Source organism: Notolabrus celidotus, chromosome 6, assembly GCF_009762535.1.
Source record: "Notolabrus celidotus isolate fNotCel1 chromosome 6, fNotCel1.pri, whole genome shotgun sequence".
Taxonomy (NCBI): domain Eukaryota; kingdom Metazoa; phylum Chordata; class Actinopteri; order Labriformes; family Labridae; genus Notolabrus; species Notolabrus celidotus.
The window spans coordinates 77856-95408 of NC_048277.1; the positions used below are offsets into that span (position 1 = coordinate 77856).

At 41.4% G+C, this 17553-nt stretch overlaps 1 protein-coding gene across 1 annotated transcript in view; it reads right to left on the reverse strand.

Annotated features, from left to right (window-relative positions):
• Positions 1–403: 403 nt before the first annotated feature.
• Positions 404–17553, reverse strand: part of slc12a3 (solute carrier family 12 member 3) — a 33307-nt gene continuing 16157 nt past the window's right edge. Inside the window, exons 14-26 of the mRNA XM_034686512.1 lie at positions 16790–16945; positions 16604–16703; positions 10252–10363; positions 8404–8541; positions 7157–7263; positions 6899–6981; positions 6618–6695; positions 5557–5655; positions 4351–4462; positions 4113–4199; positions 2096–2234; positions 1897–1964; positions 404–1643 (exon numbers count right to left, since the gene is read on the reverse strand). Of these exons, the coding sequence (XP_034542403.1) occupies positions 1502–1643; positions 1897–1964; positions 2096–2234; positions 4113–4199; positions 4351–4462; positions 5557–5655; positions 6618–6695; positions 6899–6981; positions 7157–7263; positions 8404–8541; positions 10252–10363; positions 16604–16703; positions 16790–16945 (1421 nt within the window). The 3' untranslated portion in view covers positions 404–1501. The remainder of the gene's footprint in view (positions 1644–1896; positions 1965–2095; positions 2235–4112; positions 4200–4350; positions 4463–5556; positions 5656–6617; positions 6696–6898; positions 6982–7156; positions 7264–8403; positions 8542–10251; positions 10364–16603; positions 16704–16789; positions 16946–17553) is intronic.

Here is a 17553-nt window from a genome sequence, read left to right on the forward strand (position 1 = left end):
TCATAGTATTGTATCCAAAAAAAAGACTGATCCTGAAAGGAAACTAAAGGTTTTCTAACAAATCATGATTATTCTGAGCACTGTATATGTGTTGTCATTGGTGGTGGAGTTGGTGCAGTACAAAGGGCACCATTAAAAATCTTTATAGGGCACAAAATTGATTGGGGCCAGCCCTGACAAAAGCTAACGGTTTTACCTCACCTTACGGTCTATGGTTTCAACAAGGAGAAGCAAAATGAACTGGAACTCTTCTCCGCTGATTTATTTGACATGACGTATGATCAGTTTGCCTCTGGCATTGCTCATGTTAGTGAAAGTTAATAACTGTTGTCAAGGGGTTTTGACCAGTCAGAATCAAGCATCTTACACAACCAGAAGATCAGTAAGAAAGCCAGGTAATAAATCATGTTTGAGTCTTTTATTTTGAAAAAGAAGTAGTTACATGCACATCACATATGAGGTGTGTATCAAATCAAAAACACACCGGCAGGATAAGAAGATAAGTCTGCACACTTACTCAATGCCACAAGAAGTTTTTAAAGCTACAATGTTCGGACCTACTGGTTTTCATCAGGTGGTAATTTAGACAGTTATTTTGCATAAGAAAATAATCATATTGAACCCAAGCCACTCATTACTGTAGCTACAGTCACAGAGTGCAAGCACATGTTCCAATGGCCCAATGGTAACAAAGAACAACCATTCTGTCTTTTTCCAGACTGAACACAATGAAATTGATTTTGAAAACAATAAGGGCCACTGGCAAATTTTCCCCATATGGTCTGACCTTTTTTTTTCAATTCTAATTTTGACTCTTTTCTCAGACTTCTGACTAACATCTCAGAATTCTGACTTGTATCTCAAAACTCTGACGTTGATCTCTGAATTTTCACTTTGTTTGAAAGCATTCTGACTTTGAACTCAAAATTCTGACTTTGATCTTTAGAATTCTGACTAATCTCAGAATTCTGACTCTGATCTCAAAACTCTGACTTTGATCTCAGAATTCTGACTTTGATCTCAAAAATCTGACTTTGATCTCAGAATTCTCACTTTGTTCTTAAGCATTCTGACTTTTATCTTAAGAACTCCTAATGTGATCTGATGAATTATGACTTTTTCTAAGACTTCTAACATTGAATGGGCCCTAATCCTATTTTTTTTATTTTAAAGCTGTTAGCTTAATGTAAAATAGTTAATTTTGTTGTTTTTCGGAAGGGAAACACATTGCTGCATTATTACAAATTGTCGAAATAAATAGTGTTAATTAATCAAAGCTTATTTTATGAAATATTTTCCTTGAAATTATTTACTTCAGTGATTGATGATTTATTAGATACTGAATTTGAGATTAAAAGTACTTACAGGAATCATACATTCATCACAGAATTAGAAAATAACTAACAGTCACAGAGACATTGATTTGTAAATCAAGATGAAAGTGCCAGGATGTTAATAAGTAATCTGTTCTTTTCATGTACTATGATCTAAAGGAGACATCTCATTGGCAGTAGAAGGTGAGGACATTTTCCTGGTTTCCTCTGACCAATAAGACTGGTGGTCTCAAGTCATGTGACAAGAAGTCAAGCCAAGCCAGATAGAGAGTACTGGGACACACTCCTCTTCTTCCAACAGGCATGGTGCTGTCAGGAGACATACAGTCACAGCCAGGAAGGTTTAAAAAGTGAACAGTTTCAGTTTGCTAAATAGTCAAAAACACTAACAAGTCAAGTTAACTATAAAAATCCACAACCATTTACTATTATAAGAGAAGTAATCTGTGTATGCTGTGGTGGTGTGAAGGTGAGCAGTTGTCTCAGTTATTTTTACGCTGCGTTGTCTGCCTTTTAATCAAATAACACTCCTAAAAACCTTAAATAAAAAACCTGCACTCACATAACAATCAGAGCAGCTTCACTGGAGTAATCCTGCACAACCTCATTCAGGCGAATCTGACGGAGAGACTGAATCACACAAAGTTTACAAATTCAATAAAGTTAGACAGAAAGTTTTCATTATTTTTTTTCTTTTGCATTCTATTTGAACGTGTGTGATTCAAGCTGCAGTAGTGTGAGTGTTTCTGGTTGTGTCAGACCTTGGCATTGTTCCTCTCTATATCCTCGTCAGTGATAATCCACGGCTGCTCTTGCTGCTTGTGTGTCGCTGAGTCAGAGTCCTGTTTGAGCTCCGTATTCAGCCTAAAGCGACTCACCATATTCTCAAACAGATGGATGCTGTAATACACAGAGACAGGCAGGATCATGAGTAACTGCAGTTGGTAAGTAACAAAGATTAAGATTATTATCATTTTTTATTTCCTAATAGTATGATGTTTTCTATTTTACTTTTTAACTCTATGCTGCGACCCCACAGTTGAAGTTCTCATTCTTGGCATCCAAAGCAGCCCGTCAGGGGAAGCGGATTAAATTTAGGCCTGGCATAAAAGGACCTCATCCCGGATCTGAGCCATTATATATGTTTTTTGGATTAAATTATAAGGCAGATGAACTGACTTGACTGACTAACCATATGGCCAGTGGCGGCTGGTGAGGTTTTCTCCAGGGGGGGCTATAACTCCAAAATAGCAAGCAAACATGTACTAAGGTATCACACCACAGAACTTGACACAGTCTATTATTTTAGATAGGAAGTTCCTGTTTTTGTCAACCTCCTCATAGTACTTACAGATCCCTATCCTGTAGCCTTCATCAAGCTGACATGAAATGTTTACTGTTCCAAACATGGTTCGTCACAAGGCATTTTCCATGTGGATCCCAGTTTGTTCATACTTCTTGGTCTTTTCTGAAAAGTGCCTCAAATCAGTAACACCTGTCTTAATCCATGTGGGGTCAGATCCTGACGTTTGAAAAAGGAGGCAGGGAAAGCAGAATAAAGCATTAGCCTCACTACATGCAGTTAGCCAAGCCTTGTTGCTAAACCAGGTCCCGGTGTACAGTCTCCCTCTTTCTTTGGACTGCTGATTAATGGTAATGTTGGGCTGATCAGGTCCGCGCTCTTTCACGTGGAGCTTCTCCTGGTACGTTCTCCTCTCAAAAGGTGAAGTCTGAAGTGATTTCACTGAATGATTTCATTTCTCTTCCTCCATTCTGCATCTCTAACCGATCGTCTCCAACTCCCGCAGCTCGATCAGGCTCGACCTGTCGATCAGCCGCACTTTATGACAGACAGCTGTGACGTCGGCCCCACGGCGGGAGGGTGGTGGTATGTAAATACAGCTGCATTCAGCTCTGGTTGCAGGGAAGGTGCGCCCACATGGTCCTATCTCTTGTACTGAAGAGGAGCTACTGTGCATGTACAACTTTTAGCCAGAGTCTATGACCAAAGATTTCTGAGCCCAGGGTGAAAACATGTCACTAATCAGGCAACACAGATGAACCAAACAACTTTACTCATCATTAACTATATCATATTTATCTTGTTCATCTAAAAATATATATACATATAGTTCAGAATATGATTTTATTGTTTCATTTTAATTTAATTTGTTTATGTCTGTTAATGTGGTGGGGCAGCACCCTAGCGCCCTCTATTGGCCAGCCACCACTGCATATGACTTACATCCTACCTGCCTGCTGAGTGGATGTGGCTCAATGGTAGTGTCGGCTGTGTCAATCAGAAGGTTAGTGGTTCGATCACAGTCACATGCCAAAGTTTCCTTAGGCAAGACAGTAAATGCCAAATTTCTCCAATGACATAGTTAGTGTGTTATGAATGCATATGAATGAGATTAACTAATACTGATGGTCCCTCTGCCATCAATGTGAATTGTTGAATGAGGCAAGTAGTGTAAAAGGGCTTTGAGTGGTCAGAAAAATGAGAGAAGTGCTAGGATAGTACTACCAGAACTCTCATTTCTGGTTGTAAAAGTCCATTTACCATAACTAGTCTGTCTGACTGACTACTAAGGCAAAGAGAGAACTTTCAGCAGATAAGTTTCATTGTTGGCATTTTGCTTTTGCACAGACATGTGTACACTGACAAATGTTTCAGACTATGTTACGTAAGGCAGCCGCAGCTCGAGCCGAGTCGAAACAGATCCTCTCACTCTGTGTTATTCTATTTTCATAAAGGTAACCCTAGACTGGCCTTACTTCCTCGACTGAGGGTTCTTGTAGATGTCAGGAAGCACTTCAACATCGTGGAAACCAAGACGGAATTTCTTGATCAGGGCCAGCACCCTGGAAAGAGGAAGAATTCATCAAGATTTTCAGACATTTTCATTTCACTCGGTTATCTAAAACCTTGTGACAAATGAGCCGCAGCAAGCGACTACAATTTACAAAACCTCACAGTAAAATAAATAATTGAGAAATGTATTGAAGTGTGTACTCCTCTCTTTGTTTATCCTTCTGGTCTGAATCTCCTCCCACAAACACTCGAACTTTACATGCCGCCCAGCGCTTCCTCCGAGTCAAGAGATAGGGCAGCAGTAGGGTCAGACCTGGTGAACCACACACACAGACACACAGTATTTGTGTGTCAGTATTTGTACTTACAGTTTGCAAATACTCCACACCCGACACATCCAACAAAAGTTGTGCACTCTTAAATTTCTTCAGAGTATTAATAAATAACAGAACAATTTACTGGAGGGTTAGGGTTAGTATAAAAAGGTAAAAGTATGAGTTCTGGTTTGGTAAGGCAATCCGTTGTGTCAGATAACTAGTTAATAGCTCATTGGTTTGTTCATGCAGAGTGGGATTTGCCCTTTTATGTTCTCAGGATAAAAAAGTTAAAACATGTTATATGCTTTTTAGAGGAAATTCAGATAGCTTGGTCTGTGTATGCTGTGTGGTTGAGTGGTGTGGTAAAGCTGGCAGGTCTTTTACTCAGCATCTCATTCTGCAAATTCAAACTTTATACTTCATGGGTTTATCATCCTAAAAGGAATAACAACCTTAAGGTTTCTACAAAACAATATAGTTCAAAATCAGCATGTTTGGTTATGTAGGTCGAGGCAGATGGCTGTCTAACATGAGTCTGGTTCTGCTCGAGGTTTCTGCCTGTTAAAGGAAGTTTGTCCTCTCCGCTGTAACTAGCTAAATACTGTGAGGTGCAATGCTCATGGTGGATTAAGGTGGGGTCAGACTTGGTGTTGGGTCTCTGTTCATAATTTGACATAGAGTGGTCTAGACCTGCTCTGTTTGTAAAAGAGTCTTGAAATAACATTTGTTGGGATTTAGCGCTATACAAATAAAGATTGATTGATTGATTGACAGGTAACAGGAGGTTTTGAGAAATCCTTATTCAAAAAGTAATCAGGAAATAAATCTGTCATACAAATATAGTGAAAGTAAAAATATATGAAACATATTGAAGGTAAAATATTTGCCTCAGGTGTTATGAAGAAGAATAAAAAAGTAGCATATATCAGAAATACCCAAGGTAAATTAATATTTTTTTCTTCAGCATGACATGTCTGAAAGTATAGCATCTAATCTGTATACTATTTTTTAATCAACACAACTAGACGGGGGATGAATAGATGATTGTATTAAAAATTGGATGGATGGGTCAACAGAAAGATGATCAGACCTCCATCATCAGACAGCCAGTACACATCAATGGTCTTCTTTTCTTGTTTTTTCTGGAACACGGTGCTGGGCTGAGGCTTCCCTTCAATGGAAATAGAAGCTGCAAGCAGTTTATTATAAACAGAAAATATTGTGGGGTTTTGTGATTACATTTTAATAACATCAATTTAGAACACACGAGCACAAAGTTGTGTCACATTTGTCAGTATATGCACTCAACAACTTAATTTACACTGGATTCAGGCCAAGCCTACTAAATGCTTTAAAACTATCCTAGATGCAAAATAATTGTACACTAAAGGTGCATTTTGACCAAGAGCTCCGGGGTCTTTTAGCCTCAAGAACTACTTTTCCCTGAACTAAAAGGTTCCTGTGCCCCATTGTTGTCTGCGTTTCGACCACGGGCTGAAGTCCCGGGTAGATTGTGTAAATCAATCCAGTGACGTATGGAGAAAAAAAAGTAAGTGCACTGCACCACCAGACCAGTAGAGGGCAGTAAAACAAAGAGGAATGCCATTCATCACAGATGACACCATAGAAGCAGACGGACAGGCAGGTATCATTATGAGCAACACAACAGTTAGCCTGTTAGCATGAAGAGACTCAGCTGGTGCTGTTTTAGATGGTGCTATATTTCATCACAGATGGATTCACTGAATCAACACGTGAGAGGAGATAAGCGCGAGTAGCAAAGACGTTTCAACACGGCTTTAAAATCTTTTTGAACTCAAAAAGCCGTGGCAGAGATCGACCGGTGTTTTGGTTTAAACAGCGACCCTGTTAACTGGAGACTTTCAGCCGGATGCATCCCTCATAAACGTCTTTAGACGATAATTAAATATCTGATGAGGATATTTTGAAATCTTAATAAAAACTAAAATTACTTTGCTAAGTACTACCCCCCTAGCAGGGGCTTTTTAGGGGGGAGATTATCTACCCATGAATTAAATTTAGACCCTGGGTCCACCGGTCGAAACGCACGTAGTTCAGGGGTAAAGTTCCTCTGGTTGAAAAAAAACGCCTTAATGATGAATTCAATTAATAGCTTATACTTATACATACATGTTGAGCTTGTTTGAGCACAGGGAGAGGTAGAGATGGTATTTATGCTCTCTGGTACCGCATCAAAGACTGGATTTACTGAAATAAAAAGGAAGGAATATGCACATATGCATTCATTATACCCATTCATCCACCTCCAATAAACATGGATGAATTTGGACACCTCTTCACAGCATGGCTCTTGATTATTTCTAAAAAACTGACAGCTACTGGAGGAGCAGTAAGCATTCATTGATGTCCAAGTGCACTCTAAACTCGCTATTTTGTAATATAACTCTCACCATGTGATTCAGATGGATGAGGCACATCCGGTCCTTCTCTCATTCTCAGCACACACACGCTGTACTGAAGGTCAAATGCATCACTGAAACCCACATTGTTTTATTAACACATTTTCATATTGGAAAGCTTTAGAGCGTATAGTGACTGTTCAAAAGTACACACACCCACACCCACACACACACACACACACACACACACACACACACACACACACACACACACAGAGTAAAAGGTGCTTTAATCCCCTCTGTACTTACTGAAGTATTCCTATGTAGTTGTGTGCTGCCTGAGGTGTGTCACTGCTCCAGTCTTTCTTAAAACCCATCAGCAGCACATTTGGCTTTATACGACCCAAACCTGCCCCCTGGTGGACAGAAGAGAGAACTAAAAATTTACACTGATTTCAAATACAATGTCATGTTCTCCAAACTCAGGTCTATCAATAAAATCTAAAGTTGTGCACACAAAAGCTGTTAATGTAACACAATCAAACCAGCACAGAGCAATTTTAAATAGAAGGAAAGCATTACACAGCATGAAACATAAGACACTACAAATACATGAAAACAAATGGAATGCAGTCTCCAAATACTTACAGCAATAATTCTTGTTAGAGGTACTACATTTTAATGGTATTAAACTTTTATTTTATTTTCAAAAGTTATTAATTTGGTGACTTTGTAAGTTGTTATAATGACTAAATATCAGTGTCAGATAAATGTAATAGAGTCTAAAAGAACTCTTTCTGAATAATTATGTAGCAGGAAATGTAATGTACTTCTAATAAATGGTAAATGGTTAACAGACATGCAGGCCTGCTGGTCCTACCTAAAGTCTCTAAAAGTAGTATGGGAGGTAGAACCTTCAGTTATCAGGCCCCTCTCCTTTGGAATCATCTACCAGTCAGGGTCAGGGAGGCAGACACCCTCTCTATTTTTAAGAGTAGGCTTCAAACTTTCCTTTTTGATAAAGCTTATAGTTAGAGCTGGATCAAGCTTGGACCAGCTCTTAGTTATAGGCTTAGACTGCCGGGGTACTGGCGCACTGAAACACTGGGATCCTATCTCACCCCCCCCTCTCCCCAACCACCCCATCACTTACTTCAACTCTCCCTGTCCCATTAAAGTTACTAACCATAGACCTTTCTGGAGTCCCTGAGCTCCCTTGTCTCGTAGATTCCTCTGAGCTGCCGTAGACGTCCTCCTGCTGTGGACGTTCCAGACTCCGGCGGCAACAGCTTCTACTACTCGTCTCATCACTATAACCGCTCCCTCTCTCTCTTACTCCCCTCTATCCCTCTGATCTAGCCCTGCTCTGTTTGTAAAAGAGTCTTGAGATAATGTTTGTTGCGATTTGGTGCTACACAAATAAAGATTGATTGATTGACTTGTACTTCTATATCTCTTTTCTTTCTGAAAACTCAAAGGTCTTTCACTCTCCTCGTCACATTCATAGAGCCACATTTAAACAGAACAGAAGAGTATGGAGAGGTTTTTATTTTTACCTGTAACAGCATGTTGACTCCAGCTCGTAGCTCTGCGGCCACCACACCTCTGTAGAAGGATTTTACCTTCCTTTGGTTTAACCAGGCTACATGACCGTCACTGCTGGCATTGTCCACTGCTGATGTAGAGGGATCAGCCTGACATATACAGAGTTACAGTGGGGAAAGTAAGTATTTGATACACCGGAGATTCTGCAAGTTTTCCCATTTACAAAGAATGGAGAAGTCTGTAAATTTTATCGTAAGTACACAAGACTGTGAGACAGAATCTCAAAACTAAATCCAGAAAATCACATTGTATGATTTTAAATGATTTATTTCCATTTTATTGCATGAAATAATGATTTGATCACCTACCAACCAGCAAATATTCTGGCTCTCACAGACCTGTTAGTTTGTCTTTAAGAAGCCCTCCTATTCTCCCCTCATTACCTGTATTAATGTCACCTGTTTGAACTCGTTACCTGTATAAAAGACACCTGCCACACACTCAATCAATCAGACCCTTACCTCTCCTCCATGGGCAAGACCAAAGAGCTGTCTGTGGGCACCTGGGACAAAATTGTAGACTTGTGAAAGGCTGGGATGGGCTACAGGACAATAGACAAGCAGCTTGGTGAGAAGGCAACAACTGTTGCAATTATTAGAAAATGGAAGAAACTCAAGGTGACTGTCGATCTCTCTCGGTCTGGGGCTCCATGCAAGATCTCGCCTCTGGTGTATCAGTGATTATGAGAAAGGTGAGGGATCAGCCCAGAACTACACAGGAGGACCTGGTCAATGACCTGAAGAGACCTGGGACCACAGTCTCAAGGGTTAATTAGTAACACACTACGCCATCATGGATTAAAATCCTGCAGCGCACACAAGGTCCCCGTGCTCCAATCAGCACATGTAGGCCTGTCTGCAGTTCGCCAATGACCATCTGGATGATCCAGAGGAGGCATGAGAGAAGGTCATGCGGTCACATGAGAGCACAATAGAAGTTTTGGGTCTAAACTCCACTCACAATGTTTAGAGGAAGAAGGAGGAGTTCATCTCAAGAGCACCATCCCAACCGTGAAGCATGGAGGTGGAAACATCATGGTTTAGGGGGGCTTTTCTGCAAAGGGGACAGGACGACTGCACCGTGTTGAGGGGAGGATGGATAGGGCCATGTATCGGAAGATATTAGGCAACAACCTCCTTACCTCAGTAAGAACATTGAAGATGGGTCGTAGCTGGGTCTTCCAGCATGACAATGGCCTGAAAAACACAGCCAGGGCAACTAAGGAGTGGCTCAGTAAGAAGCATTTAAAGGTCCCGGAGTGGCCTAGCCAGTCTCCAGACCTGAACTCAATAGAAAATCTTTGTGTTGCCCAGCGAAAGCCCCGAAACCTGAAAGATCTGGATAAGATCTGTAGGGAGGAGTGGACCAGAATCCCTGCTGCAGTGTGTGCAAACCTGGTCAAGAACTACGGGAAACGTCTGACCTTTATATCAAGTTTTTTTTCTTTTGTATCAAATACTTATTTCATGCAATAAAATGCAAATTAATTATTTAAGAATCATACAATATGATTTTCTGGATTTTTTTTTAGATTTAGTCTCTCACAGTTAAAGTGTATCTGTGATAAAACTACAGACCTCTCCATTCTTTGTAAGTTTGAAAACTTGCTAAAATGGGTGGTGTATCTAATACTTCATTTCCCCACTGTATATGTGCACTGAAAACATTGTGACAGTTGAAACATGCCTTACAGGAATGACTTGTAAGTATTTCCAGTCCTGTGTTTTACTGAATCAGAACTCCAGCCAAAAAATCACTGTGCTCTTTTCTGGATGATGTGCATGTTAGCTTGTACTCACTGTGATGACGTTGCCACACATCATGAGACTGAGACTCTTTGTGAAACAGGAGACAAGATCCACCAGGGCTGGCCGGCTGCAGGGAGGACCTGTTAGCACCAAACACTGAGGCCTGAAGGGTGAGACAAATGACAGCTAAGAGTTCCAGGTGAAACAAGGACCTTGACATGATCTTCACTTTGAGCAGAGTTTTTTAAGATACTGTACTTTTTTTGGTACTCTGTGATGACTGCAGTGCCGTGTTGAAGCACGCTGCAACTATTCAAAGAACTGGTTGGATTTTGTTTTTTTCACATCACATAAATGCATTCATATTAGTGTTAAAAAGAACTGGCTTTGTGGGAAAACTTTCTAAATGCTTTCTTTCTGAGATTTGAACAGTTTTGATACCACTTTGTGAAGTAAATACAAAGCTACAGGTTGCAGTTGGGTATTTTAGCTTAGAGTAAAGACGTAAACAGGGGAAAACAGCCTGGTTCTATCCAGAAACAGCTAAATTTGACTCAAAGCAGAACTTGATCCCAAAAATAAGCACCTTATTATGGCATAGTGATGTGTCGGTCGCGATCGATCCGGCTCTAAAAATAATAATAATAATAATAATAATAATAATAATAATAATAATACATTTTATTTAGAAGCGCCTTTCAAAGCACTTATGGTCACTTTACAGACAGATTAAAACACAATAAATAAAAAGAACGTGATGAAATAAATAAAAACAAACAGTTACACCAAGTTAAAATGAGACAGTGCAATTAGACAGGGAATGCAGTTTGAAACAGATGAGTTTTAAGTTTGGATTTAAACCGGGGTAGTGAGTCGGAGTTACGGATGTCTGGTGGGAGTGAGTTCCAGAGTTGGGGAGCAGAGCGACCGAAAGCTCTGCTCCCCATGGTGCTGAGACGGGCAGGGGGCACAGAGAGTAGGAGGGAGGAGGAAGACCTGAGGGAGCAAGAGGGGGTGACAATGTGGAGGCGATCAGAGAGATACGGAGGGGAGAGGTTGTGAATGGCCTTGAATGTGCACAGGAGGATTTTGAAATTAATTCTGAGAGCCAGCTCTTTGAAGTGAACGACGGGAGCCGGCCCCTGACTGAGAGACGTTTTTTTTTTTTTTTTCCTCTCGTCTTTTTCTGTTAAAGCCTCACGTGATTGGTCAAGACATGGTGGCGTCTTGACTAATCACGTGTCTACATTGAGCAGAACGGGGAGGGAAGGGGTTACAGACACACAGCACAGTGAGCACACCAACAGGAGGGAGACGAGAGGGAGAACGTGCGCGACAGACAGAGAACGCACTGGAAAGGTGAGAAAACGAGTGACTGCAGAAAACACAGTAAACTTTAGACACAGTTCAACGGCATAGACTGTTTAAAGGCAGAGTGTAGACTGTGCAAGGTGACAGTGTCATCAATCAGGGTCCACAAAAAACCTGAAAAGGCACATTAAAACTGTCTGTGAAGGATCTCAGTCATCCAGGTCATGGACATTAGAACTGTTTATCCATCAGTGCAATAAGTGAAGAATAAAGACAGTCAAGGGAACCTGCTGTTAATGAAGGGGTTTCAAAGTTTATAAATAATATACATACAATCAGAGATTGGACATTTTTGTCTAATTGAGATGAGTCTTGTTTTTGTACTTTACAATTATTTTTTTTGTACTTTACAATTATTTTTTTTAGAACACTGCTCTGTCTTGAGTACAGTCATGGCCAAAAGTTTTGAGAATGACACAAATATTAGATTTTCACAAAGTCTGCTGCTTCAGGGTTTTTAGGTGTTTTTGTCAGAAGTTTCTATGGTATAATGAAATACAATTAGAAGCATTTCATAAGTATCAAAAGCTTTTATTGAGAATTACACAGAATTCATGCAATAAGTCAATATTTGCAGTGTTGACCCTTTTTTTTCAAGACCTCTGCAATTCTCCCTGGCATGCTGTCAATCAACTTCTGGACCAAATCCTGACTGATGGCAGTCCATTCTTGCATAATCAATGCTTGGAGTTTGTCAGAATTTGTGGGTTTTTGATTGTCCACCCGCCTCTTGAGGATTGACCACAAGTTCTCAATGGGATTAAGATCTGGGGAGTTTCCTGGCCAAGGGCCCAAAATCTTAATGTTTTGTTCCCCGAGCCATTTTGTTATGACTTTTGCTTTATGGCAAGGTGCTCCATCATGCTGGAAAAGGCATTCTTCATCACCAAACTGCCCTTGGATGGATGGGAGAAGTTGCTCTTTGAGGACGTTCTGGTACCATTCTTTATTCATGGCTGTGTTTTTAGGCAAGATTGTGAGAGAGACCACTCCCTTGACCGAAAAGCAACCCCACACATGAATGGTCTCAGGATGCTTCACTGTTGGCAAGAGACAGGACTGATGGTAGCGCTCACCTCGTCTTCTCCGAACAAGCCTTCCTCCAGATGCCCCAAACAATCGGAAAGGGGATTCATCAGAGAAAATGACTGTACCCCAGTCCTCAGCAGTCCAGTCCCTGTACCTTCTGCAGAAAATCAGTCTGTCCCTGATGTTTTTACTGGAGAGAAGTGGCTTCTTTGCTGCCCTCCTTGACACCAGGCCTTCCTCCAAAAGTCTTCGCCTCACTGTGCGTGCAGATGCACTCACACCTGCCTGCTGCCATTCCTGAGCAAGCTCTGCACTGGTGGTGGCCCGATCCCGCAGCTGTAACACCTTCAGGAGACGGTCCTGGCGCTTGCTGGACTTTCTTGGGCGCCCTGGAGCCTGTTTGGCAACAATTGAACCTCTCTCCTTGAAGTTCTTGATAATTCGATAGACGGTTGACTGAGGTGCAATCTTACTCGCTGCTATAAACTTCCCTGTTAGGCCCTTTTTGTGCAATGCAATGATGGCTGCACGTGTTTCCTTGCAGGTAACCATGGCTAACAGATGAGGAACAATGGTGTCATGCACCATCTTCCTTTTAAAGTGTCCAGTCACTCAATCATGGCAGATTGATCGCCAGCCTTGCCCTCATCAACACCCACACCTGTGTTAATGTGTGTGACACCTGTGTGTCATTGAAATGATGTTAGCTGGTCCTTTTGTGACAGGGCTGAAATGCAGTGGAAATGTGTTTTTGGTGATAAAGTTCATTTTCAAGGCAAAGAGGGACTTTGCAATTAATTGCAGTTGAGCTGATCACTCCTCATAACATTCTGGAGTATGAGCAAATTGCCATTATAAAAACTGCAACAGCAGACTTTGTGAAAATTAATAGTTGTGTCATTCCCAAAACTTTTGGCCATGACTGTATATAAATAAAGCCTTATGAATAATAAACATTTGGTATAATGTATGTTTTTTACATTAGTTACTCATTTTACATATCATTTTACATTATTTTTGGTCATACATTAATTTAAACAAGAAAAACATCTGAGGAGCCACTTGGGAGCCGAAAAAGCCGTCTCTTTGTAGTGAGCCGATCCAAAAGAACCGGCTCTCTAAAAAGAGCCTGAATTCCCATCACTAGTGTGGCACATAATCCTTACATTAGAGTTTTCTTACTCCAGTTTTTAAAAAAGGTGAGACCCCTTAGCACTATGGTGTAGAGCATGGGTGTCCAAACTACGGCCCGGGGTCTATTTTTGATTGGCCCGCAGCAAACTTTAAAAAATACGATGGAATATGGCCCACATTGCAACATGAACCTTACACCTGACTGTATTGTTGAATACTTCTTGGTAGCGCTGCTGGCTTGTAAACGGCAGCTTCTCCGTAGTTACTCACAAAACCTCCAGGTGTAATCCCCCAAAGAAGAATTAGTCAATGCCAGGGTGACTAAACATGACTGAAGCAAAGAAACGCAAAATAGCAAGCCAGTGCAGAAAGTTTCAGACACGATGGGAAAACAAATATTTCTTCATAGAAATCAAGGGGAAGTGTGTCTGTTTGGTATGCAATGAAACGGTTACAGTATTGAAAGACTATAATGTCCGACGACATTATGAAACTAAGCATCAGTGCTACATGGCCTACACTGGTGCCGAGCGAGACCAGAAAGTCAAGCAAATGAGGGCTAGCCTGCAAGCCCAGCAACAACACTTTTACCGTGCTAACAAAACTCAAGAAGATGCCACAGTTGCCAGTTACAAGGTAGCTCAACTCATCGCCCGACACGGGAAACCTTTCTCAGAGGGTGACTTCATAAAACAGTGCCTCACGAAGGTCGCAGGTATTATGTGCCCGGAGAAAATACAGGATTTCAACAATGTAAAAATGTCCAGAAATACAGTTCCCTGGCGAAAAGGACCGATCAGCTAACTTAAAAAATCAAGTGTCAGATAAGGCTTGTACTTTTGATTTTACTCGATTGCATGTGATGAAAGCACAGATGCCACAGACACCGCACAGCTGTTCATTTTTTTGCTCGACCTTAGGAGTCTAAAAGGCACAACGACGGGAAATGATCTTTTTGAAGTGGTGTCAGCTACATTCGACAAGATGAAACCTCCATGGGACAAGCTGTGTGGTGTTACAACAGACGGGGCACCAGCAATGAAAGGCGAGCACAAAGGAATGGCCTCACTGGTGTGCGCAAAGGTGCAGGTGAGTGGAGGTGAGGCTGTTAAAATGAACTGTATCATCCACCAAGAAGCCCTCTGTGCCAAAGCAGTCCAGCTTGGCGATGTGATGAAGACTGTTGTAAAAACAGTTAATGTAATTTGAGCACGAGTGCTTTATCACAGAGAATTTCAGGCTTTCCTATCTGAAATTGATGCAGAATATGGGGACCTCCTCTACCACCCTGATGTGTGCTGGCTGAGCCGCGGCGGTTTTATTACCTCCGATCAGAAATTGACCAGTTTTTGAAAGAGAAGGACCGACCTCTGCATGAACTGAGTGACCCTCTCTGATTGGCAGTCCTCCCCTTTTTGGTTGATCTTACTGGTCATCTTATTGCACTGAACAAGAGCCTGCAAGGCAAGGACCAAGCGTGCTGGACACAGCGCTGGTGGTGAGGCTTTCAGCAGTGTGACTGCCCCCTGGTGGCTGGCTGCAGTATATGTCAAAAAATCGGTCTCCCCCATTCATTTGAATGGGGGAGCAGTCAAACTTTAAAAAATAAATACACGTCGTAGGAATGTTTCTCACATCCGTATGCTGTGGTGATATGTAGTTGGTATTTGACTGTTTTGTGTTCAAGGCCTCGTTTTCCTGAAAAGTTTCTTTTTCGTTAGTTATTAGAGTTTAACAAACGGGTTTTACTTCCGGGTTTCTTTTGATTCACAGTCGCCATGGAGGGAAACTTCAAAGGTCACAGTGTCTTGTGACGCTTCGCTGTAGGGCGGAGATTATTACAGTGGCTTCACAGGCTCTGGCTGCACAATGGCTGCGCCCAGGAGAGGGATTTTTTGGCTTCAGAACCGTACAACGTGAAGAGGCGGAGCAACGCTGTCCACTTTTATTTACAGTCTATGGCAAGGACCAGCTTGTGCAACAGCTTTATGCGCACATGAAAGCATTCTGTGTGAACTCTGTCTTTTTGAGACACAGCTACATAACTTCAATGTTGCGCACTTCCCCACGCTGTCTTAAGTCAATTCGGCTTTTCCCAAAGCCAACCTGTCTGCTAAAAAGGTAAAATATGTGTCTGATATCACATCTCTTCAAACAGAATTCAGCCAGCGCTTTCAAGATTTTCTGCTATTGAGAAAAACATCAAGCTGTTCTCTGCCCCCTTCTTGGTGGATGCAGAAGAAGTGGAGGAAAGTCTGCAATTAGAACTGATAGAAATGCAGTGTGAAGATTCTCTGAAGAATCAACATCAGCTTCTCTCTGTAACCAACTTCTACCGCAGCTTGGAAAAGGCAAAGTTTCCTCTGATGAGGCGCCACGCAAAAAGAATGATGAGTCTGTTTGGCTCAACATACATATGTGAACAAACATTTTCTCTAGTAACGCTGAATAAAAGCAGACTGAGAACGAAGATGACAGACAGCCATCTCGGTGATGTGCTTTGCATCTCAACCACCAATCTCACTGCAGACCTGCCAGCCATCGTACAGTCCAAAGCACAACATCACTGCTCCCACTAAGTGCAATAATACTCCCATCATTGGTGAGTTAAAACATTGTGACACAGTATTATGTGTTAATAAGACTGAATATTTAATATACTAAATTAAATCAATTAAACGTATTAACATTTTCTGAAAAATATTAAGAGCCAATTTGAATAATGAATCAGCCCTTTTTATTTGCATAGACTGCATTACAGGCAAGTACAAAACCTACAGTGGCCCAGCCTTCTTTATATTTTCTTTTTGTGGCCCTCAGTGAAAAAAGTTTGGACACCCCTGGTGTAGAGTCAACGCAGATTACTGACCTGTAATTCTTGACATGGTCCTCCACATGGTTGAGGCCAACACACTGGGACAGAGCGATGTTGTAGGAGCTGGCCTGCACTGAAGAGCCCCAGTTTACATCTAGCCACAGAGGAGGGCAAAAGTGTCAGGACAGTGAGGAAGAGGTTAACTGTTTGCATGGTTTTTGCGTGTGTGTGTGAGTTTACCAGGCTTCTTGTACAGTGTGTATCCCAAAAGAAGGAAGACAATGCCAAAGGCAATGAGGGCTGCCCACCAATTCAGCAGGAACATGATGACCACACAGCAGGCAGTTCCCAGTAATGACAGCCACTTACTGTAGAACCTGAACGAGGGGCGCCAACCTGGAGACACACACATACAGATTAGTGTTCTCTCACGATGTATGAGCACAAAAACTCTCCTTTATTTTATTGCTTACTCTTTAAATCACTGAGTACTTGCAGGGACCACATCATCAATAGGATGTAATTTGAAAATTTTTATTGATTTACTTGCAATAGTGATTCTGAACTCCTTGCTGTTTTGGGGAAGCTTATGAGGGGATCCGTTGTAGCTTCCAGGCATTCAGGGGGCAAATGCTGGACCAAATTTAAAATGACAGGATTGACGGATGGTGTGCTTTTTGAAGTTGTTTGTCAAGGCTTTAAAAGATTCAGTGGTGATTGATTTTGAAGTGAACACGGGTGAAGGCTTGCCTGACAGAAGCATTTTAATCATTTCAGGTGGAAAACTGTTGTATCAAAATAAAGATTGACATGGTGAGTTCAGAGCACATATAAGAAAACCAAAGAAAACCAGCTTGATCACTTCTAAAGTCTAAGCAACACAAGGAAAGCTATTTATATATTGGTTCTGGATGCTGATGTTCCAGGAGGGGAAGTTCTCTGTCTTGTTAGAATGTTAACTTTGATGCATGGTTTGTGTTTTGGCATGACAAGTAATGAGATGA